The 21012-nt window shown below is 37.8% G+C and overlaps 1 protein-coding gene across 1 annotated transcript in view; it reads left to right on the top strand.

The window, feature by feature from the left end:
• SPTBN5 (spectrin beta, non-erythrocytic 5) overlaps positions 1-21012 on the top strand; it is a 151344-nt gene that overhangs the window by 29443 nt on the left and 100889 nt on the right. Inside the window, exons 14-23 of the mRNA XM_056851886.1 lie at positions 5642-5791; positions 9575-9705; positions 10353-10604; positions 11923-12210; positions 13079-13322; positions 14309-14448; positions 16218-16317; positions 16866-17036; positions 18054-18218; positions 19642-19868. Coding sequence (XP_056707864.1) covers positions 5642-5791; positions 9575-9705; positions 10353-10604; positions 11923-12210; positions 13079-13322; positions 14309-14448; positions 16218-16317; positions 16866-17036; positions 18054-18218; positions 19642-19868 — 1868 coding nt within the window. The remainder of the gene's footprint in view (positions 1-5641; positions 5792-9574; positions 9706-10352; positions 10605-11922; positions 12211-13078; positions 13323-14308; positions 14449-16217; positions 16318-16865; positions 17037-18053; positions 18219-19641; positions 19869-21012) is intronic.

The raw sequence follows: 21012 nt of genomic DNA, 5'->3' as shown, positions 1-21012 counted from the left end.
AGGTGGTGGCTGGAGATCTCCTGCTATTACATCTGATCTCCAGGTAATAGAGATCAGTTCTCCTGTTGAAAATGGCTGCTTTGGCAATTGGACTCTATGGAATTGAAATCCCTCCCCTTACCAAACCCCGCCTTCCTCAGGCTCCACCCTAAAATCTCCAGGTATTTCCCAACCTGGAGCTGGCAACCCTATTCCAGGCCCAATTGAAGCAAGCACCGGAATATTATTTCAGAATGAAATCTCAGTTGTTGTAGTTATATGTAGCTGCCCTAAGCCCAGTTTTGCCAGAAAAGGGCAGGATACAAATAAAAAATAAATAAAAGTTTCTGATGTTGACCTTTAAATCCCTATATGGCTTGGGATTGGTGTATCTTAAGGACTGCCTACACCCATATGAACCTACCAGATCATTATGGTGATCACTCAGGGCCTTTGGGCACCCCCATCTTCTGAGGCTAGACAGGTGGCAAGCTGAGAAAGAATCTCTTCAGTTGTGACACCAAAACTGTGGAATTCCATTTCAAGCAAGATTCACCTGTCAATATATTCAGATGTCACAAACACATTTTTGTTTGGTTCTCGTAGGTTCTCGTAGGTTATCCGGGCTGTGTAACCGTGGTCTTGGTATTTACACAGCCCGGATAACCTACGAGAACCAATGAACTCTGACCGTGAAAGCCTTCGACAACATTTTTGTTTGTTTGGGTCAAGACTGAATCTGGTTTATGTCTCTCAATGGTAAAACCAACACTGAAGACTAGGCTTGTGCAAAAAAAAAAAAAAAATCCAGTAAATTTTGGGTTGGGGTTATTGGGCCCGAATCTTTTAGGGAAACCTGAAATAAGCAAAATTCCCATACTGGTAAATATGAGAATTTGGCTTATTTTCGGGTTTCCTGAAAAAATTCGGGCATTCGCGCCTATGGGGATTTTTTGGAAGCTCCTGGGGGGGGGGGCATTTTTGAGGTAGAGCCTGTATGCCTGTTTATCAGGAAGACATAAGCAATCTTGTCTGGGGCAGCTATAGCCTTTGGTTACCTGGGACTTTTTTTTAATTATGTTTATTCAATAAAATTAACAACAGCAAAAACAAAAAAACATAGAAAAACATATATCAGTCTTCATAATTTAAAATACTATATATATATATATATATATATATATATATAAACTTTACACACACATATATATTATATATAATATACATATAAAGTTATACATATATAATATATATTATACATATATAGTTATTCATATATAGTTATATATGTAAAGTTATATATATATATAACTTTACATATATACACACACGTATACACACACACATATATACATACATATATATATATAACTATATATATCATATATAGTTTTATATATATATATATATATATATATATAACTACATATATAACATTACATATATACACACACACATATGTATATACACACACATATATACATACATATATATATATATATATAACTTTACACACACACACACACATATATGTGTGTGTGTGTGTGTAAACTTAAGAAAACACACCCTGAATTTCCATATTACAGCTTCACGGTTTAGTCCTGTATAAAATAGCTAGACTGTCATCGCAGAAAGTTGTCCTTTCCCACCCTTGATTATAAGATTTTCCATTTTATTTACAGTTCGTAACCATAGCTCGTCTAGGTTCATTGTATCACCATTTTTCTGATATGTTGTTAACTTAATTAATACATATATTTCTTTTACTTTAACCAACCATTCCTCTATCTTTGGAGTCATTTTTTTGTTTCCAATGTCTGGCAAAAGTCATTCTATCAGCAGTTATCATGTGTAACCCCATACATCATTTATCCTTAGTTAGGTTAGGGGCTAAATTTAACAAAAGTATCTCAGGTTAAATAGGATATCAATCTTCATTCCAACAGACAGATATTTCACTATTTCAGTCCAGAACGTTATAGCTCTCTCACACTTCTACCACATATGAATGAAGTCTGCTTTTTTTTTTTATCGCAGTACCAGCAAGTATCATTCATTGATTTGTAGATTTTACTTATTCTAATTGGAGTTAGATGCCACATATATACCACCTTAATTAGATTTTCTCTTATTTGCAAGCTAACTGAGAAACCTTTGAAAAAATATATTCCCATTCTTGATCGGTCAATGGTTTATCTAAATAAATGTTCCATTTGTCCGTATAGCGTAATGTTGAATTTAAATTTTCTTTTACTAAAATTGCATATATTTTTTAAGTTAAAACTTTATCTTGAAGCATTAATTTCTCAAACTCAGATTTTTCTCTAATTTCAGGTAATTCTTTTTCTTTTAAATTATTCCAATACTTTTTCATTTGTATTTATTCTATAAAGGTAATATTAACTTCTTTCTTATCCAAATTTTTGAGAGGTTCTAAATTATTATTATTTTTAATCCAATAATGATAATCATTCTGTTTATCTGTCTTTATTCTGTGAGGGAGGTGGAATTCTGGATTCTCGGCTAAGATGTTCCAAAGGAAGGAAAACAGTGGGGAAATATCTGGGGCTGGTTTCTCTCTTAATACATCCCATTGTTTTAGAATGGTATTAATGCAGTTATTATCTTTATTATAAAAAAAATTCCCATCATTTTTTTTTTACCCATGGCCATCTGTTTAGTGGAAATTTAACAAAATCTTGTTCAATTTTAATATAAGGTTCTTTTTCAACGTTTACTACCTATGATTTTAACCACTTTACTCTAGCTACCTGATAATATACTAGTATATTTGGCATTCCTTTTTTTTAATAAATATTTTATTAAAAATTTTCAAACAAACAAACATATAATCACACATACATTCATGCAGTTTATACTCCTTCGGAGAGTCTATTCATCTTACATCTCAAGAATCTTTTATATTATCCTTACAATTTACAAAATAATTTCCTTCTATTCTAATTATTGCATTTTATATATAATCTAAATATTATTCCTACAAGTCTAGCCCCTTTGTTGAACATAATCAAAATAGCCTTCCCATTTTCGTAAAAATTCATCCGTTGTCTTCTCTTTTATTGAGTAAATTTGGCATTCCTATCCCACCTTTGCCTTTAAATTCATATAGATTGCTATTTCTGAATCTATTTTTTTTATTCTGCCAAATTAAATCTATTACAGATCTTTTGCCATTCTTCAATCATTTTCTTTGGTATGTCTACAAATAAGTTATTGAAAATAAAATTTATTTTTGGTAAGATCATCATTTTAATTAAATTGGCTCAACCTAGAAGTGTGACATTTAGAGGAAGCCATTTTTGGACATATTCTTTTAGTTCTTTAGCTGTTTTCTCACAATTTAAATTTAAACATTTAGTTCTATCTTTACTTAGCCAGATACCTAGATATTTAACGTTTTCTGTTTTTCTTAGATCTTCTGCCCATATTTGTTTCTCCTTTTTGTTGTCAAAGTTAAAAAAATAACTTCTGATTTATTTGCATTTAATTTGTATCCAGATATTTTACTAAGCTCTGTGATAACTTTTCTAATCTCAGTTCCAGATGTATCTGTTTCTGTTAGAAAGAGCACTATGTCATCTGCATAAAGGCTTAATTTAAATTCCTTGCCCTTAATCCGTATGCCTTTATTTTGATTATTATCTCTTATTGAGATTGCTAAAGGTTCTAGAGATAGAGCATATAATAGAGCAGACAGAGGGCAGCCTTGCCTAACTCCTCATATGATGTTAAAACTTTCTGTTATTTCCCCATTAATTCTTATTGTAGCTTGACATTTATTATATATGATGTTAATCCATTTGTAAAAAATTTCTCCAAAACCTAAACTAAGTATGGTTTATTTCAAATATTGGTGTTCCACTCTATCAAACGCTTTTTCAGCATCTAAGAATAAAAAAGCGGCTTTATCTGTTGTCTTCTTTATATATTCCTGTAGGTTAAAAATTTTCCGGATGTTTGATGTTAAATATCTTTTAGGGATGAAACCTGTTTGGTCTGGATTAACATATTTGTTTATTATTTGTCTTAATCTATTTGCTAAAATTGAAGTTAACATTTTATAGTCAATATTTAGAAGACTAATGGGTCCATAGGAGCTAGTTATAGTTGCATCTTTTTCTGGTTTGGGAATAATGATAATGTTACTTTCTGCCCACGTATTTGGTAATTTTCAGTTTCTAAAAATATCATTTAATGCTTTAAATAACAGAATTTTAATTATGTGACTTAATTTTTTATAAAATTCAGCTATATAGCCATCCAGACCTGGGGCTTTATTAACTTTAGGTATATTGGTATTTTGTAAAAACGTTTTGATATTATCTCTTTCTACAGAACCTGCCTTATATAATTCCTGGTAATATTCTATAAAGGACTTTTTAATTTTATTAATGTCATTGCTAATTTCTCCATCTTTTGTTTTAATTCCAATAATTATGGTTACCTGGGTCTTGTTGAAGTTAGGCAATATAGGAATAGCATAGACATGCAAAAACAAACGAACAAACCAGAATGGCTGAGTGATGGGGTGGGGGAATTTCTGGTCCCTGGAACAGCAGGGAGAAGGGGGAGAGAGTTGCATAATACCCAACCCCATGAAGGTAAGCGCATTTGAAAAAGAATATCTGAGACAAACCTTTTCATCACAACATTCAGGTGGATTTTAAGAATGGTGTGTTTAACTAATGCAATGTACAACATACTTCTGAAAATCCTTCACTGCTCTTCTGTGCTTCATAGATCGTTCTGTCCTAGTTAAACAGTAGTCTGTGCTATATGTAAATGTATGTGTAAGGAAATACAAGTGTAAGCAAATACATGTTGATTTTGTGAGTGACTAAGATCTCAACAAAAAAATTATATTTGTTGGCACATTCTGTTGGTAGATGGTAACAATGCCGCAAGCAAATGCAGAGGCCCATGGCATCACAATCCAGAGAACAAGCAAAGCCCCTGCAAATCAATCGCTGTCAGGGACTTCAGCCAAAACTACCTTTATTGTTCCATTTGGCTCTGATCCTCATTTTGTCACAGAGAACATCTGGAGAAGCAAGAGAAAGATTGATATTTTGTATGAAAAGCTGCAGACCATGGCTGAGGTATCATGTTTTTCTTATAATAACTTGTGGGTTAACTTTTTCCTTTAAGAAGACAAAGAATAATTGTTTATAGAACAACATTCTAGCCTTTTTGTTAGACTGGCTCAAGGTATGATAACCTGACAACTTAATATAGTTTTGAGAATAGACCAAGAGTGAGGCATATGCTAAAGGTTTGCATTTTTGTGTGATTCAGATATCATTTTGAATATTAGATAGGAAAAGGAAATTCTACAGAGCTTGTGATAGTGTCTACACTTTTTTTGGTTGGTCTTCTATCCTTTTATATTGTTGGGCTAATGTATTACAGTATTGACTATCCTGTTTAAAAGCTCATACTTGAAAACAATGCTTTAAGCATATAGTGTGTATGCAAAAAAAGCATATGAGAAACAGTAAGCTCCATTCCTACCACTTAACTCCTGTCATGAAAAGCTAGTCCGAATGAAAAAAGGCTGACTTCCAAAAATACTCAAGGCAACTGTGGAATTTCCCCACAAATGTTCAGGTGCTTTTTCAAAGTCCAATTTTCCTCCAAACAGCACAAGAGGAAAGCATTAGAGGAGGCAATCCAACTTTACCAGTTCTACAGTTCCTGTGAAGAATTTCAGTCTTGGATAAATGACAAGGAAATTTTTTTCCAAACTAAACAGCCAAAAGAAAATGTGGAAGTTATGCAGCAGAAATATCAGGTACTCCTTCACCCCAGAATTCTTACTGAGAACCTGTTTGTCCGTCTGTTATTCTATCTACTATATTTTTATCCAGCCCTTCTCCCCAGGAGTTTTGGGCAGCACATATGATTTTTCATTTTACTCTCAAAACAACTCTGTGAGGTGTGGAAGGCTCAAAGAGAGTAACTGACCCAAGAGTTTCTAGAGACCTTCATGACCTATGTTCTAGTCCAACACACCACACTGTGGTGTCACACTCACCATTACACTACAATGGTATGGCATGTTTACATCATCTAACTATCAGCCCTCTCTGCCCTTTTTACATTTGCCTGAGATAAATTTGGAAGTACTGTTTCAAACTTTTGTAAAAGTGGGGACAACAACATTTTACCAACATGATCCTTAGCAATATATTCAAGATTAGAGTGCAAAAAGCAATGCCATTTAAAATAATTTGTTGTGATTACTTAGTATATTAAAAATATAGCAATGTTATGAACACTGGTCAAACAGTCACCCTTGTTTCTTAAGAAAGGTGCTTTGTGCCTTTGGCATACATATGTACATAATAAACAAGACCATTTAATAGCTCTTAATGATAGTGTGTGACCTGACCTGGATGGCCCAGGCTAGCCTGATCTCATCAGATCTCAGAAGCTAAGCAGGGTCAGCTCTGGTAAGTATTTGGATGGGAGACCACCAAGGAATACCAGGGTTGCTGTGCAGAGGGAGGCACTGGCAAGCCAGTCTCTTGCCATAAAAACCCCAAAAGGGTTGTCATGGGCAAATGCACTAATGAAGGAAGAATATAGATTTTTCCCATTTGAAATCCATATAGACTTCATATGTAAGGAGAAAACAGGTTTTTCAGAAGCCTGACTCTCAAAAGAAATGACTCAGCTTAAATGTTTAGTCAAGGAGCAGCAGTCCCGTCCTTGACTGATTGCCCTTTTAGAAAGGCGCTTGTTTCTGAGGCTATTCAGAGTGACCTTGAAGCCAGCAAGGAAGCTTCCAGGATGTTCTCCACAGAAACGCAGAGAGCATCTGCTCTGATAACATTTGGTGACTGTGAGCAATGATGTAATGAAATGTCACAATGTGATTTTATGTGAAGTTTTAAGTCCTTTTAAAGTTAAGAAGGTCTTTCAGAGGTAAGAAGAGAGTCAAATTAACCGTATTCTTAACATGAAGAGAATGTTGGGAAAAGTTATATTTGAAGAAATATCATAAAGCCATAAACTGACTGTTTAGTACATGGCCAGGTCAGCAAATGACCTAACAGGTAATCCTTACAAGGTGAGAGTAACAACGCTGCTGCTCCAAGTTCCAAAAGTGCTGATGCACTGGAACAATCTCAAGATCAGATCCAACCAAGTACTGTCAAGGGTAGGAAAGGATACTGATCTTGAAAGGTATATAAGGAGGAACTTCCTAGCCAGGAGTTAGAGTTCCTAACAAGTTGATACCCGTTGACTTGAATGGATCTCTCCATCCCTTACCTGGGATGTAAAGACTTTGAGCCTTGATTCTTGCGTGGATTGAGGCTCTCAGACTTTCCATATGGGTTAAGACTTTTTTGCCTAAAGAGATCTCTCTAAGTATTCAGTCCTTGTGTGGACTGGGTACTTATAGATTTCTCTAACATTTACAAGTCTTCCGTGAGACTGGAGAACTCCCTAAAAGGGGGATTCTTTTCAAGATAGCCAGCCCTTACTAGGACTGGATATCTGAACTGAATGCCTTATGAATAAGATGGAGACTCTTAGAATAAGATGGAGACTCTTAGAATCCATCAACCTTTGTGTGGAGTCTAAGAGTTTAGATCTTTCCATATTTAAATATGGAAACACTGAGATCTCATTGATTCTAGCAAGGATTAATGAGTTCTCACAAAGATCTATCTAGCCTTGTATAGGCCTCCCAGTCCTGACAGACATGGAGATTGTAAAACCTATAGCTCCCTTTACACAGGTCTCTTCAACCCTTCAAAGAGTTGAAGAGACCAGGAGCTTATTCTCTGAGCTTGTGTCAGAAGTTTCTCTAGCTAACAGAGAGAATTCTGAACATTCTCTGAGCAAGAGTCAGAGGTTTCTCTAGCTGACAGGGAGACCTCTGCACTCAGTTCTTACACAAAACTCTGACATTCGCATGGCTTTAAGCTTTGCATAGCTTTCTAGTTCTGACACAGCTAAAGATGGCATGCACATACATATAGATCTCCCTGATCTTAACATAGGCCTTTCATAGGCTAAAAACATTTAGAGATTTCTCTATGGTTTCATGAACTTAGTCCTGGCATGGACTGAAAATATGCTTTAAGGGCTCATGACTTCAGCTCTTGCATGAACTCATGGAACCAGAGATTTCTCTAACCATTGCATACACCAAAGACATTTAAATACTAAAATAACACATAGAGGACCAGAAAGGTTTAAATATCCTTAACATGAATTAGGAACTTTTCAGATCTCTCTAGGCCCTGCCGTGCTGGGGAGGTTTGCAAATGACATGACTAGGTGAAGTATGTCTTATGTTCTATGATGTTCTCTAGGTACTTTGAATTAAGATGCTTTTAACTAAATCAGATCTTATTCATTGTACTAACAATTTTTTACAAGATTTCTGTAACTTATATTTCCTGAATGAAATATTATTACTGGTTTAAGGTTTGAACTCTTATATAGAGGAATGGAGATTGTTTAAAAACTGCTTGCATACATGAACATGTTTAAGACTCATAATGTCTGAACTTTATCACATTTTAGAACTTTGTAACCATTTACATGCATATATAATATGTAAAATAAACTGCATATACATTCACATCCTTTTCATAATTTATTGGAGCACTTAAGAGAAAACTTACTTCGGTAAGAAGCATTGAGTCCTGTCTAGTGGGTGTCTAACTGAATAAGATAACATACTTCTTCTCAGGAAGGGGACCATTCTAAGAGCATAAGAACTGAAAAGCATTGACCCGCTTCAGGGTCACCATAAGTCGGCTGCAACTTGACGGCACTTTACACACACACACACACACACACACACACACACACACACACACACACACAGAATGATAGTGTGTAGGATCACTGGTTTGCCATAAATATATAGGGGCATTTGGGGAATACATGTGGTCTGTTCCCTTGGGGGGTGGGGGTGGGAGGGTGAATGGTATAATGATGTTGTGCTCCCTAAGGGAATTAAACATTGATGTGAGTTCAAAGAAAATTTGCTGTTGAGATCCAGGGCTCTTGAACACATGAAGCTGCCTTATACTGAATCAGACCTTTGGTCCATCAAAGTTAGTATTGCCTACTCAGACTGACAGCGGCTCTCCAGGGTCTCAGGAAGAGGTCATTCACATCACCTATTTGCCTGGTCTCTTTAACTGGAGGTGCCGGGGATTGAACCTGGGACCTTTTACATGCCAAGCAAATGCTCTACCACTGAGCCACAACCCCTCTTGAATCTCTTAATCTTCAAACCAGGCTAGCTGACCATGTGAACAAGGTTATTATTCCTAAAATGCACTGGGTTTGGGGCTTCGCCTTTCCCTAAAAATGCCTTTGCACCAAGACAGACGCAAATGGTGTAGTACTATCCTTCTTGGTGTGAATGCCTTTTACAGCCACAATGAGCTCAATGAAAAGCAGAAAAGAAAGCAAAATTGGTATGGAAGAATATTGGTTGTGATAAAAAGGAAGTTTAATAAAAGGTTATAATCCATTTTGCAGGTATGGTCACTTTTGGTGGACAGTTTATTCTTTAATTTACTTTCACACTTTCTTTTTTCAGAGATTTCTAATGGAATTGGCTACTGGGAAGAACCACTTGGAAGAGATCTATAGCTTAGCAGAAATGTTTTCAAAGAGCAGTCCTGGAAAAAAGGAGGAGATTCAAGCCCTCCAGAATGAGATAAACTTGAGGTAAAAAGTGGTTCATATCAAATACATTATTGACACCAAGATGTCTAAAGGCCTATTTATATTTTGTATGGATACCCAATCATAACATATATCAACCTTTCATCAAGTCCAGTGAAGTTGAGTACAACTGATCCTTCTAAAAACATAGAAGAAATAGACTCCCACTTCCAAGTGTTTGAAAGGGACACCCGTGCTTAATTTTTTCATGCAGTTCATTCTTTACATTTGGTGGAAGCATATGTATTTTCCCAAGTACAAAATATAGGTAGAGAACTGTATCTTAGTGAGACAGATGTGGCTCAGAGGTGGTTTCATGACAGTATTAAAATAGTTTTACTTAACAGCAGGAACAATTCTAAAAAGGAATAATAAAATCAGTGGCTAAGGCTCATCAGAAGAAAATGCAAAGGTGATCCAATATGTTGTGAAAAAAATGCATGATACTTTTAAGACCTAATGGTTGTGCACATTTTTATGCACAGGGCGAGTAATGTACAAAAAGAAGTAATAATATAATATCATGTATTTGATGAGATTTTCTACACTGAAAGTTAACATGACAATCAAGTGTCACTGTGCTTGAGTGGGCAGAGTTCCTTTGCTTCATCACTGACTAACCATAGCTAACCCTACTTTTGTACTTTTAGGTGGGAGCGACTGGAGACATTAAGGGAAGAGAAGGGCTCAGAACTGATTGGTGTAGCTGATGTGAAGACTTTCCTTCAGGACTGCCAGGACACTCAATTGTTAATACAAGATGGACTAACTCATCTTGAGGATTTAGGACACGGGAACATGCCTGCTGTTCTAGAGGCACAGAGACGCAGACTCAGTACCCTTGAGAGAGATATCTTAGTTCAGGAGAGAAAAATTGAATACCTGAAGAATGTGGCCAAATCGTAAGAAATCAGCTGTTTGCTGCATTGTAGTTATTCTGGTTCTGATTTAACGTTACGGAGATTGATGGGGGGTAACATTAATAATGGTCACATGTGCCCTTTCCAAAAGGTCTTCCAATTTAGACTAAATAGTTAGGAGGTTAAGTCTTGCATGGATATGGGTAAGAGTAATCTGCAATTATTTATTTATTTACTTATTTTACCATCAAGTCACATTGACCTCTGGTGACCCTGTAGGGTTTTCAAGGCAAGAGATGTTTGGAGGTGGTTTGTCATTGCCTGCTTCCATGTCACAACCCTGGTATTCCTTGGGGGTCTCCCATCCAAATACTAGCCAGGGTCAGGGCTAGGGTCCCCAACCTCCAGGTGGTGACTGGAGATCTCTCGCTATTACAACTGATCTCCAGGTGACAGAGATCAGTTTACCTGGAGAAAATGGCCACTTTGGAAGGTGGATTCTATGGCATTATATCCTATAGTCCCTCCCCAAACCCCACCCTCCTCAGGCTCCACCCACAAAATCACCAGGTATTTCCCAACCCACACTTGACAACCCTAGTCAGGGCTGATGGAATGTGACTGGCCCAAGGTCACCCAGCAAACTTCCATGGCATGAATGGGGATTTGAACCTGGATTTCCCAGGTTCTAGTCTGACACCTTAACTGCTTCACCTCGCTGGCTCTCACATCTGTAATACCCATTTTCATTAAATTTCATTAAATTAAGTCTAGCATGGATATGGATAAAAGTAATCTGCAATACCTATTTTCATTGACCATATTTATAAGATAAATTATATCCTTGCATGTCACACATGCATAGTACACAGGCATCTCTTCTATCATTCAGGAGTTGCATGGGATCATGGGATATTCATGACCATGTGGTCTGCATAAGTGGGTGGGAATGGTGGAAGCACTCAGCCCTATATGCTGCTGCACAACTTTTCTGTAAACATTCAAAGTGCTTCACATACATTACCTCAACAATTCTTACTGCAGTCATTTATAGTAGATCAGCATTTTTATCCCCCATAGGCTGAAAGAAGGACTTTGTCCAAGGCCACCCAGTTTGCTTATGGTGGAAATATGATTTGAATTGGGGACTTCCATGCCAAAAAAAAACTCATAACCTTAACCACTACTCTAAACCAACTTTTTATCGGGTGCACCCAAGATCCAAACAAACCTCCATGTGGACAAGTCACACAGAAAAATGGAATACCAAAATGTCGAGAATTGTTTAGGAATGTGGAACACACTGGATTATAAACATAGTTGAGGAATTAATTTGGGAAATAATGGCTTTATCATTCAGGGTCAAGGATACCAATCCTGCAGAGAGCAAGGCCATAAAGGAACAGGTAGAAGACATGGAGGTGCTGCTGTCAACATTAAAGTTAAAGACAGATGAGAAAGGGAAAGCTTTGCAAGCAACACAGGACCAGCAGACCTTTCTGCAAGACAGTCGTAGACTCCTGTTATGGGCAGATGGCATGAAGGAGATGCTAACCAGTGAGGAGATGGGTGTAGATGTGGTTTCTGCAGAGCAACTACTACAAGGGCACCAAGATTTGCTGAAGGAGCTACACAGCCACAGCAAAAGGTAAAGCATGAGGAAATTCAGCACCAATAACTCATCTAGTTCTGGGTGATGGGGATAGATATTATCTTCTCTACAGGTCTGGGACCTTTCAAATGGTATGACAAAAGCCCATATTTATTATCCAGGTTTCTCTAGTGGTGTATTCTTTTTACAAGTAGACCTAGACATGGTACCAAGCACTTCTGTATTAAGGAGAGGCCAGATTAACCATTATTATGCCTGTCCTTACTAAGTTGAAGGGATATGGTTTCCCTTTTAAATTAAGTTACATCTAGAGTTCACTAAATACTAAAGTGAGAATCCTTAGCAGAATAGGTCATGTCATCATTATAATTAAAATTCTAGAGCTTTCATAATCTTAATTCTTAGAAATAACATATGTCTATAGGGTTTGATCCAGTGGTAATTTCCACTGATGGAAGTGATTGCTATCAGTGGAACAGGACTTTCTCACCTGATCCCTCCAGTTGTATCCTAAATGTTCCTCAAAATACTGCTTTTGAAGAATAGGGGACCACAAGGAATACACAGGGGGTGGGAGTTAATTGAGTGCCTGCAGTTTGGAAGGGAAATTAGCAAAAATCACTCCTCTTTCTGATAGCAGAAGTTTACAGCTGGATCCAACCCATAGTCTTGTTTTATGCAACCTTGATATATGTTCACTGGATATTTTTGTGCATTTGTACAAGTTCCCAAATCAAAAAATGAAAAAAAAAAGGTAGAGAAAATAGGAGAATATACAAAAAAGAAATAAGAATTTGAATTAGTCACTAAAATTGTGTGTCAAACATGTCTGTCCTCGATGGAGGAATGCCTGGATTCTTTTGTGAAGATAATCAGTGTTTTGTTTTCATGGAACTTTTGGCAGGTTTATGGAGTTGCAAGAGTTGGGTCAAAAGATAATGGATGTCTCATCCAGCATCCAAGCTCTGGATGTTTGTGAGTCCATGCGTAAACTTGATCAGAAAAGGACTGAGCTGGATGAATTGTGGGCAAAGAGACGAAAGATGCTGCAGGAGGGTGTGGAACTACAAAAATTCAATAGAGAAGTTGACCGTATCAATGCAGCCCTTGCCACCCATGAGGCTTTCCTCCAAACCGATAACCTGGGGGTAAATCCAAGCTTGAGTTTTCAAATTTACATTGGAAGTCAGACGATTTGTAACTATCTGAAAATCTGGATTAATTTCCTTTAGTACTGCTTAGGGAAGGGAAGTATGAATCATGTCTCCCAGTATTGTGACCAATGCGGTTGGGCCTACGCCAACCTTTGCCTTGCTTCTTCTCCTGATCTCTGGCTACACAAGGCAGGGTGGGGTGGAGGCTGGCAGTGCTATATACTTGGGGGAGGAAGGCTTCCCTCAGGTCTGCCCCCACCTTATGAAGGGGGCCTGACCCCACCATTGGCCTGTATTGTGGATCTTCACATGGGGTCAACACAGAAATGGAGAGAGAGAATGTTGGCATCACCTGTTTGGTGGTGGTGCTTTAACATGACTATTCTCATTAGTTAACCTCTTTTGATGAGAGTCTTTGGATCTTGTCTTTTAAAAAATCTTTATTTATCAAAACATTTATACCCCACCTTTCCTCATGATTCAAGGGGGCTTACATTATTGTGGTATTTTAGTTGTAGAACTACTACTGGGTCAGAGAGGTTCTTTTCTTTAAACAAATCTACCATTTCTTCCCCTTCATTTGGGACTCATAGGATTCTAGCATCCAGTTCACCTTATATATTTTAAAAAATAATTCAGATTGAGTGTAAAGATTTGCACTCTTATATTTAATTTATGGGCAATGATTGGTTGATTTTGCTTTGCACCTGAGTAAAAGATTTTCCTCAGGCCACTGACGTTAATAGTAGCCTTTCCCTTGGTTTGGCTTCCTCTGCTCTGCTGATACATGAGAAAGTCCTACTTGTTAGTCAAAAATACAATCTCAGCTACTCACATATACAAAAGTCTTCTCATCCTCACTGAGAAACATAATGTGCAGGATGTTTGTACCACAGAGAATAATGCTACCTCCAAACCTAATACAAAAACAATAAATTTGAGATGTGGGATGTCATGAAGCTTTCTTTCTGTCTCTGCAGGACCATGTGAATTCTGTTCAGAGTCTGCTGAGGCAACATGGGGATTTCGAAAAAGTACTGCTGATGTTAAAACACCGGGCAGATGCACTTCATGAGCATGGAGAACAGTTGGTGGAGAGGAACCATTTTGCTTCTGACATGTACATGTTCAATATTTCTTAGATCTAGGAGAGGAAAGTGGAGATTAAGGATATTGTCATACATAACTATAAGAAGCACATCCAAACCTCTTTTTACTTCTTTTTTGTGTAATCTGTAGACTTTTTCTGCTTTCTTGACTTACTCCTGACTTACTTGGGAGTCAATCCACAAGCATTTTGACATCTGAATAGAGTAGTCATATAACTGATCAAAGCCAACCACAAGATTTGTCTGTTCCTAGTTCTGTGTCTGTAGCTCTGTTCAGTTGTGGAAGTCCTCAGTCTTGCATGTTTCCCCCTCTCTCACCCCCTTATATATAACTAAAAGAGTGAATCTCAGTTTGTCATGACATCTGAACTGTTTGAAACAGCAAACTGTAGTTTGTTTTCTTGCCTACAGACAAGGATTCCAAAGTCTGGTTTCATCCTGGTTTGGAATTCTCGTCTGTATAGTGGACAGCACAACAAAGTATGGTTTGTTGTGAACCAAGATCCTAGCTGCATGCAAAATGAAGGAGAGGAAAGAGCACATGAACCTGTGGACTCCAAGGTTGTTCTTATAATGACAAAACATGGTTTGTCCGAATTTAGCCAGTGTATTGTTTATCCCGCGTATTTCAGTTATATTTCTTCATTGTATATTATTGCTTGATCCAGCATGGTGTAGTGATTTATAGTGGAGGACTCTAATCTGCAGAACTGGGTTTGATTCCCTGCTCTTCCACATGAGTGGCAGACTGTAATCTGGAGAACCAGTTTAGATTGCCCACTCTTTCACATGCAACCTGCTGGGTGACCTTGGGCTAGTCACGGTTCTCTCAGAACTCAGCTTCACCTATCTCACAAGGTGCCTGTTGTGGGGGAAGGAGGTGATAGCCGCTTTGAGACTACTTGCGGTAGAGAAAAGCAGGGTATAAAAACCAACTCTTTTCTCTATATAAAAATAGTGTTGTAATGGCCCAGGCTAGCCTGATCTTGTCAGATCTCAGAAGCTAAGCCCTGGTTAGTATTTGGATGGGAGACCACCAAGGAATACCAGGGTTGCTATACAGAGGAAGACACTGGCAAACCACCTCTGTTAGTCTCTTGCCTTGAAAACCCCATAAGGGGTCACCATAAGTCGGCTGCAACTTGACGGCACTTTACACACACACACACACACACAATCATTATGGGACCAAAACGCATATGCAGGAAAATAATTCATTAAATTAATAACAAAGATATGCAATGATTGGTTCTTGTAGGTTATCTGGGCTGTGTGACCGTGGTCTTGGTATTTTGTTTTCTGACGTTTCGCCAGCAGCTGTGGCAGGCATCTTCAGAGGTGTAACACTGAAGGACTGTTACTCCTCTGAAGATGCCTGCCACAGCTGCTGGCGAAACGTCAGGAAACAAAATACCAAGACCACGGTCACACAGCCTGGATAACCTACAGGAACCAATGAACTCTGACCGTGAAAGCCTTCAACAATATATGCAGTGATCTTTGGCAGGTTTCCAAGTGTGCTAAACCAATCTGTGAAAAGACAGCTTATTCCTCCCCCCCCCGTGTGCTAAGTAACATTAAATTGAGCCATGTGTTCAGCTGATGTCAACTACAGTAATGCCGTGTGCATTGCTGCAATATTAACATTCAGTGGGGTGTAGAGGGAAAAAACATATTTTAGAAATCTAGTGGTTGTGATAAATTTCCTACCTGCTGCCCCCTCCCCAATCCTACACAATGCATTTTGGAGAAACTGAACTTTCTGTTACTTCTTTTGCAGCCTTGAAGAGAAAATGCATGCTTTACAGAAAAGGTGGAAATGGCTGACTAATAATAATGAACAGAGAAAGAAGATGCTACTGGATTCTCTTCTGTTACAGGTCTGAGGCTGTCACCACACACCGGTACAAAAGTTGGGTTTATCACTCTGCGTTGAACACATTCTCCAGTTAAATGTTTTCACCTACTTCACATATGGTAGAGTTTAGTGAAATGCATCTCTGGTTTTGTGCATATATTAGATGCTCTGCTTTAAAGAGAATAGATCAAACCCATCAAAGCACACAATCTTCCTACCTAGGATTCTGCAAACTCCCTCACCAACTCACCAATGGCAAGCTGATTGTGTTGTTTTTTAAAATATTGTCATTAAACCTTCTGGACTGGAACTGTGCCAATTTTTAATTTTGTAGTAAATAAATGTTAAATGTTGGTGATCATAGGAGAATTTAACATAGAACGATTAACAAAAATGGGCTTTCTATTATTCCAAGTTCTTGAAAGATTAGCCCAAGATTCTTGACACACAAGGTTCTTATTTTGACTCACAGCACCAAGGATCCTTTTTTTCCTTCAAAGCAGTGGGGATTGTCCTAACCTACTCTAAAAATCAGTAACCATTTTAAAATTCAAATATATGCAATCCTAGGAGTTTAATTATGACGCTGCAGAGCTTTTGATATGGATGGAGGAGAAGTACAAGATAGCATCAGATGAGTCCTACCGTGATCCAACAAATATCCTACGCAAGCTGAAAAAGCATGAGGCTGTAGAACAGGAAATGATGGTCAACAAGAAGCACTTCATGGAACTGATGGTGGTAAATCTTTTACTGAGACTGTTTTAACAATTCTTGTTTGATTAGAAACTGTTAAGATTGAATGCAAATTCCATGCAAAGTGCCAAATACTAATAGTAAACAAGCACGCCAATGCTTATATGTACAGTACATAGTGTTGAATCAGGACATTTACGAATCATTTTTGTTTCTGAGTTTCATGTGTTTTTTTATTTAAAGGAAGCTTCTAACATTAATATTGAGAGTGCTTGACCAATTTCTACTGGATTTTCAGGCTATTCTTTCAGAATCCTAGAAATGAGCTTCAGATAATTCATTATTTTATATACTTTGCTGTCAGCGATATGACAGTTACAGTGCATTCCTGGGGGGCCGGGGACAAAAGGAGCTGGCATGACCCTACCCCAGCATCTGTGCCACTTGTGCCATGCAAACTGGCACAGATGCCGGCGTTGGGCCACTTTTGCCGGCCCCCCTGGACCGCAGCAGCAGTACAGCCCTCGGATGCCAGCACTGCCTCCTGCCAGCATCCTGGGAGGCATTCCTGGGGTGTTCCGGGGGGGGGGGGCGGAGCTGCCATTAGGAGCTTCCTAACCCCTTTTGTGCTGGGAATGCCTCCTAGCGCAATGGCGTTGTTGCAACACCATTTTTGGTGACACAGCATTTTAGTGTTTTTTTATTTAAAACCCTTTTTTCCCCCAGGGCAGCTGTGAAACCTCCATGGAGGCACTGTGGCAGCACCACAGCCATGTTGTCCCCAGCCGCTGTGGGTTTCAGGAATGGGTTATTAGTCTTTAAGCTTCGCTGGACTTCTGCTTTATTTTGCTACAACAGGCTAACATGGCTGTCCCTTTAGAATATGTATATGTATTCCTGTCTATTTGTCAAATATACAATCCAGACCAGAGCTGGTGATTGAGAGTCTTGAGGTACATATGCAGGGTTTTTGTTTTGGACAGCTTTACTTGAAATACATATAGCAAAATAAACAGAACTATCTGGAGATTGTTTTTTAACAAATGCTCCCTCTATCTCCAGGGTGGAAATCAGTTGGTTCAGGATAACCACTTTGCTGCAGATTCCATTCAGGACAAAATGTCAGAGCTCAAAAAGAAGTGGGAGAAACTGCACTGGAAGATGACAGAGCGAGGAGATAAACTGAGGCAGGCTGGACAACAAGAACAACTTATGGAACTTCTCAAGGTAAAAATGTTTCCATGGGAAAGCTAAAATTAAAGATGTTTTCTTCTCACTACCATTTTTAAGGGCACTGACATATTTTGGAATTTTAAAGTATTTTCTTTAGGTTCTCAAACTAGGGACAGAAATGAAAAATGGAAAGGGGCATTTGCGTCGATGATGAGGAAATAACTGCACAAAATCAGCAAGCCTTTTTAACATGGAGAATGTGTTACTAATATAAAAGTAATAATAGTGCTAGTATTACTAATATTAGTATAAAACTAAAGGACCAGTTATGGTGATACCATTTTTTGAAGGGAAGTGAAGTAATTTGCATATTATCATTCACAAATCCAAGCTTAAGGAATAGGCAATTTTTTAGGGTTGGATCAAAAAGGAGGAGTTCCATGAAATAACATGGTTTATTATTACTGTTTTGGTTAATATTATTTCAACAAACACTCGGTGAAGGAGAAAGTAAGGTCCATGTTTGTATATTGGAATATAAATAAACCAAAAGAGCAGACAAAAGAAAAAAACCTTAAGATATATCTGAACAAACAACTATTAGGAAAATAAATTGGACAGCACAAAGCACAAATTTATGGGTATATTATTAGAAGCAGTAAATGTAATAGATTATAAAAGTGTGGGTCCTTTTTTTCTCTGTTCTGTCTCCTTTTAAAATTGAATTGGGCATATGCTAATTGATCTATAGGGTATTTCTTCTATGTTTTGTTTTGTTTATTGGTGTATGGAAAATAAATATATATTTTCAAAATATCCTTCTTTTTAGTCAGGGATCTCAAAGCAACTAACAAGCATGGAAAAGAAAATTGAACGTGAAAAAAATCTTTAAAACATTTAATGTACATAAAAACTAGACCTTTACTTATAAGACAGAATCATCAACAAGGTTCTCTCCAAACACTTTACCAAATATTATACCTTAGATATATAGGCAGACACACTTAACTTTGAAAGGGAATTCCAAAGCAGTTCTTTTACAGAGTAGGTGCAAAATTATATTTGTAAACATTCTGTCTACAAAGAACAACCCTAAACTAGACATATTCTGATATTTTCAGGGATGAATATATGGGTGTATACAGGATTCTGGTTCATAAAGAGACTCTTTGCTAAAGAGTGTCATTGTGGCATGTGATGGATGAAATTATGATGGTACAGAGCCTTAGAACCAGATCTTGAGATATCCTAAGACACTAAGCTCAGGGCATGCTGACTTAATAGATGTTTTGCTTGCAATTATCAAAGATTGCTGCTCTGTAGAAAAATTCCAAAAACAAAATCTGTGTAATACATTTTATTAAAACCAACCAAAATTTCATGAAATAGCATGCATCACAAAACACTACTGCTAAAACCTTATGCTACTGGAAAAATCAGAAGTGGGAATAATGCACTTTTTATCGGTCCTCTATAGGATGCTGAAGAGAAAATGGAGAAGGTGAAGAAAGCCCTTCACAATTCAGATGTGGGTCATGACTTGCGTTCCAGTCGCAATCTGCTCAAAGAACACTGTCAGCTGGAAAACGAGATGCAGGGATTGGCTGAGAAAATGAGTTCCATTGTCCTTCATGCCAAAAAAATAGCTACGGATCATTTTGACAGTGAGAGGATTCTGGATGAGACACAGAAGTATTTGCAAAGGTGAGTTGCAGTCTCTGGAATAGTACCTTGTATTTCACAGGATCTTGTTTTCTTATCACTAGGGGTTATTTCTCTCTCAGTAAACACAATCTGTTACCAGAACTCTGAAGGCTACGTTGAGGAGGAAGTAAAGAGAACATGGGGAAGTAAGACATGAAAGCCAGTGTGGCGCAGTAGCTAGATTGCTGGATTGGAAGGGGAAAGCCTAAGTTCAAATTGTTGAGATGCCGTTGGTCAGATCATCATATTTCAATCTAACTTCCATCATAAGATTGATGTGAGGCTAAAATGCTGCTTTGAACTTCTAAGAAGAAAATCAGGATATAAATGTAGCAAATAAACAACAAAAAAGTCTGTTTGCACCAAAAACTACACTAAGTATTAGACCAATTTCTTCATATAACTTATCTCAAAAATAGATCCATGTGATATGCCTTCTGAATTATTTTGACACATTATCTATAACAACAGTGGCCAGCTTTTTTGGCAAGTGTGCCATAGGACAAGTCTGAAGTAGTGAGGGAAGAATATTCCCACAATCACTTGCATTTTTGTGAGTGTTCTAGAATGAATTCTCAAAAACAGGGAAACTTGCAAAATGCCCCCATCCCATCTGCACAGGACAAACCTTACTTTATCTGAGAGAGAACCTGTTGTGGTGATTGGCTCTTTAAACAGAAGAATGGGATTTATCTTTCCTGTAAATTACTCTTCCTCATTTTGTTCCGCATGCCTTCCCTAAGAGTGCTCAGTACCTTAGTTGCCTCTCAAGTTGAATCAGAAGGCTAAGAACGCTGCATTTATCATCAAACTATGTTCTGAAGATCCACCATTGGAGGCTGCTGGCCAACTGTTGCCAGCCATGACAGGATGCTATAGCTAGGACAAAAGATAGCCTCTTCCTGTGCAGATGTGCCACAAACATCTTCCGCCTTTGTCACTCGTGGCATTCATGCAATAGTGTGGCCATCCATGGTCTAGGAATGATGGAGGAAAACAGTTCTGATGTACATTTCAACTAAAATCTTATGAGCCTTCTGGCCTTCAAATAAAGCTGCCTCTCACTAGCTCATCTGGGATCACATTCTCTGGCCTTACTTGCTGGTCAGTTTCTTGCATTTTTGTTAATTTCTAACAAAACCCT

This window comes from Euleptes europaea, chromosome 6, assembly GCF_029931775.1.
Source record: "Euleptes europaea isolate rEulEur1 chromosome 6, rEulEur1.hap1, whole genome shotgun sequence".
NCBI lineage: Eukaryota > Metazoa > Chordata > Lepidosauria > Squamata > Sphaerodactylidae > Euleptes > Euleptes europaea.
This window is presented reverse-complemented; position numbering and strand designations above follow the sequence as displayed.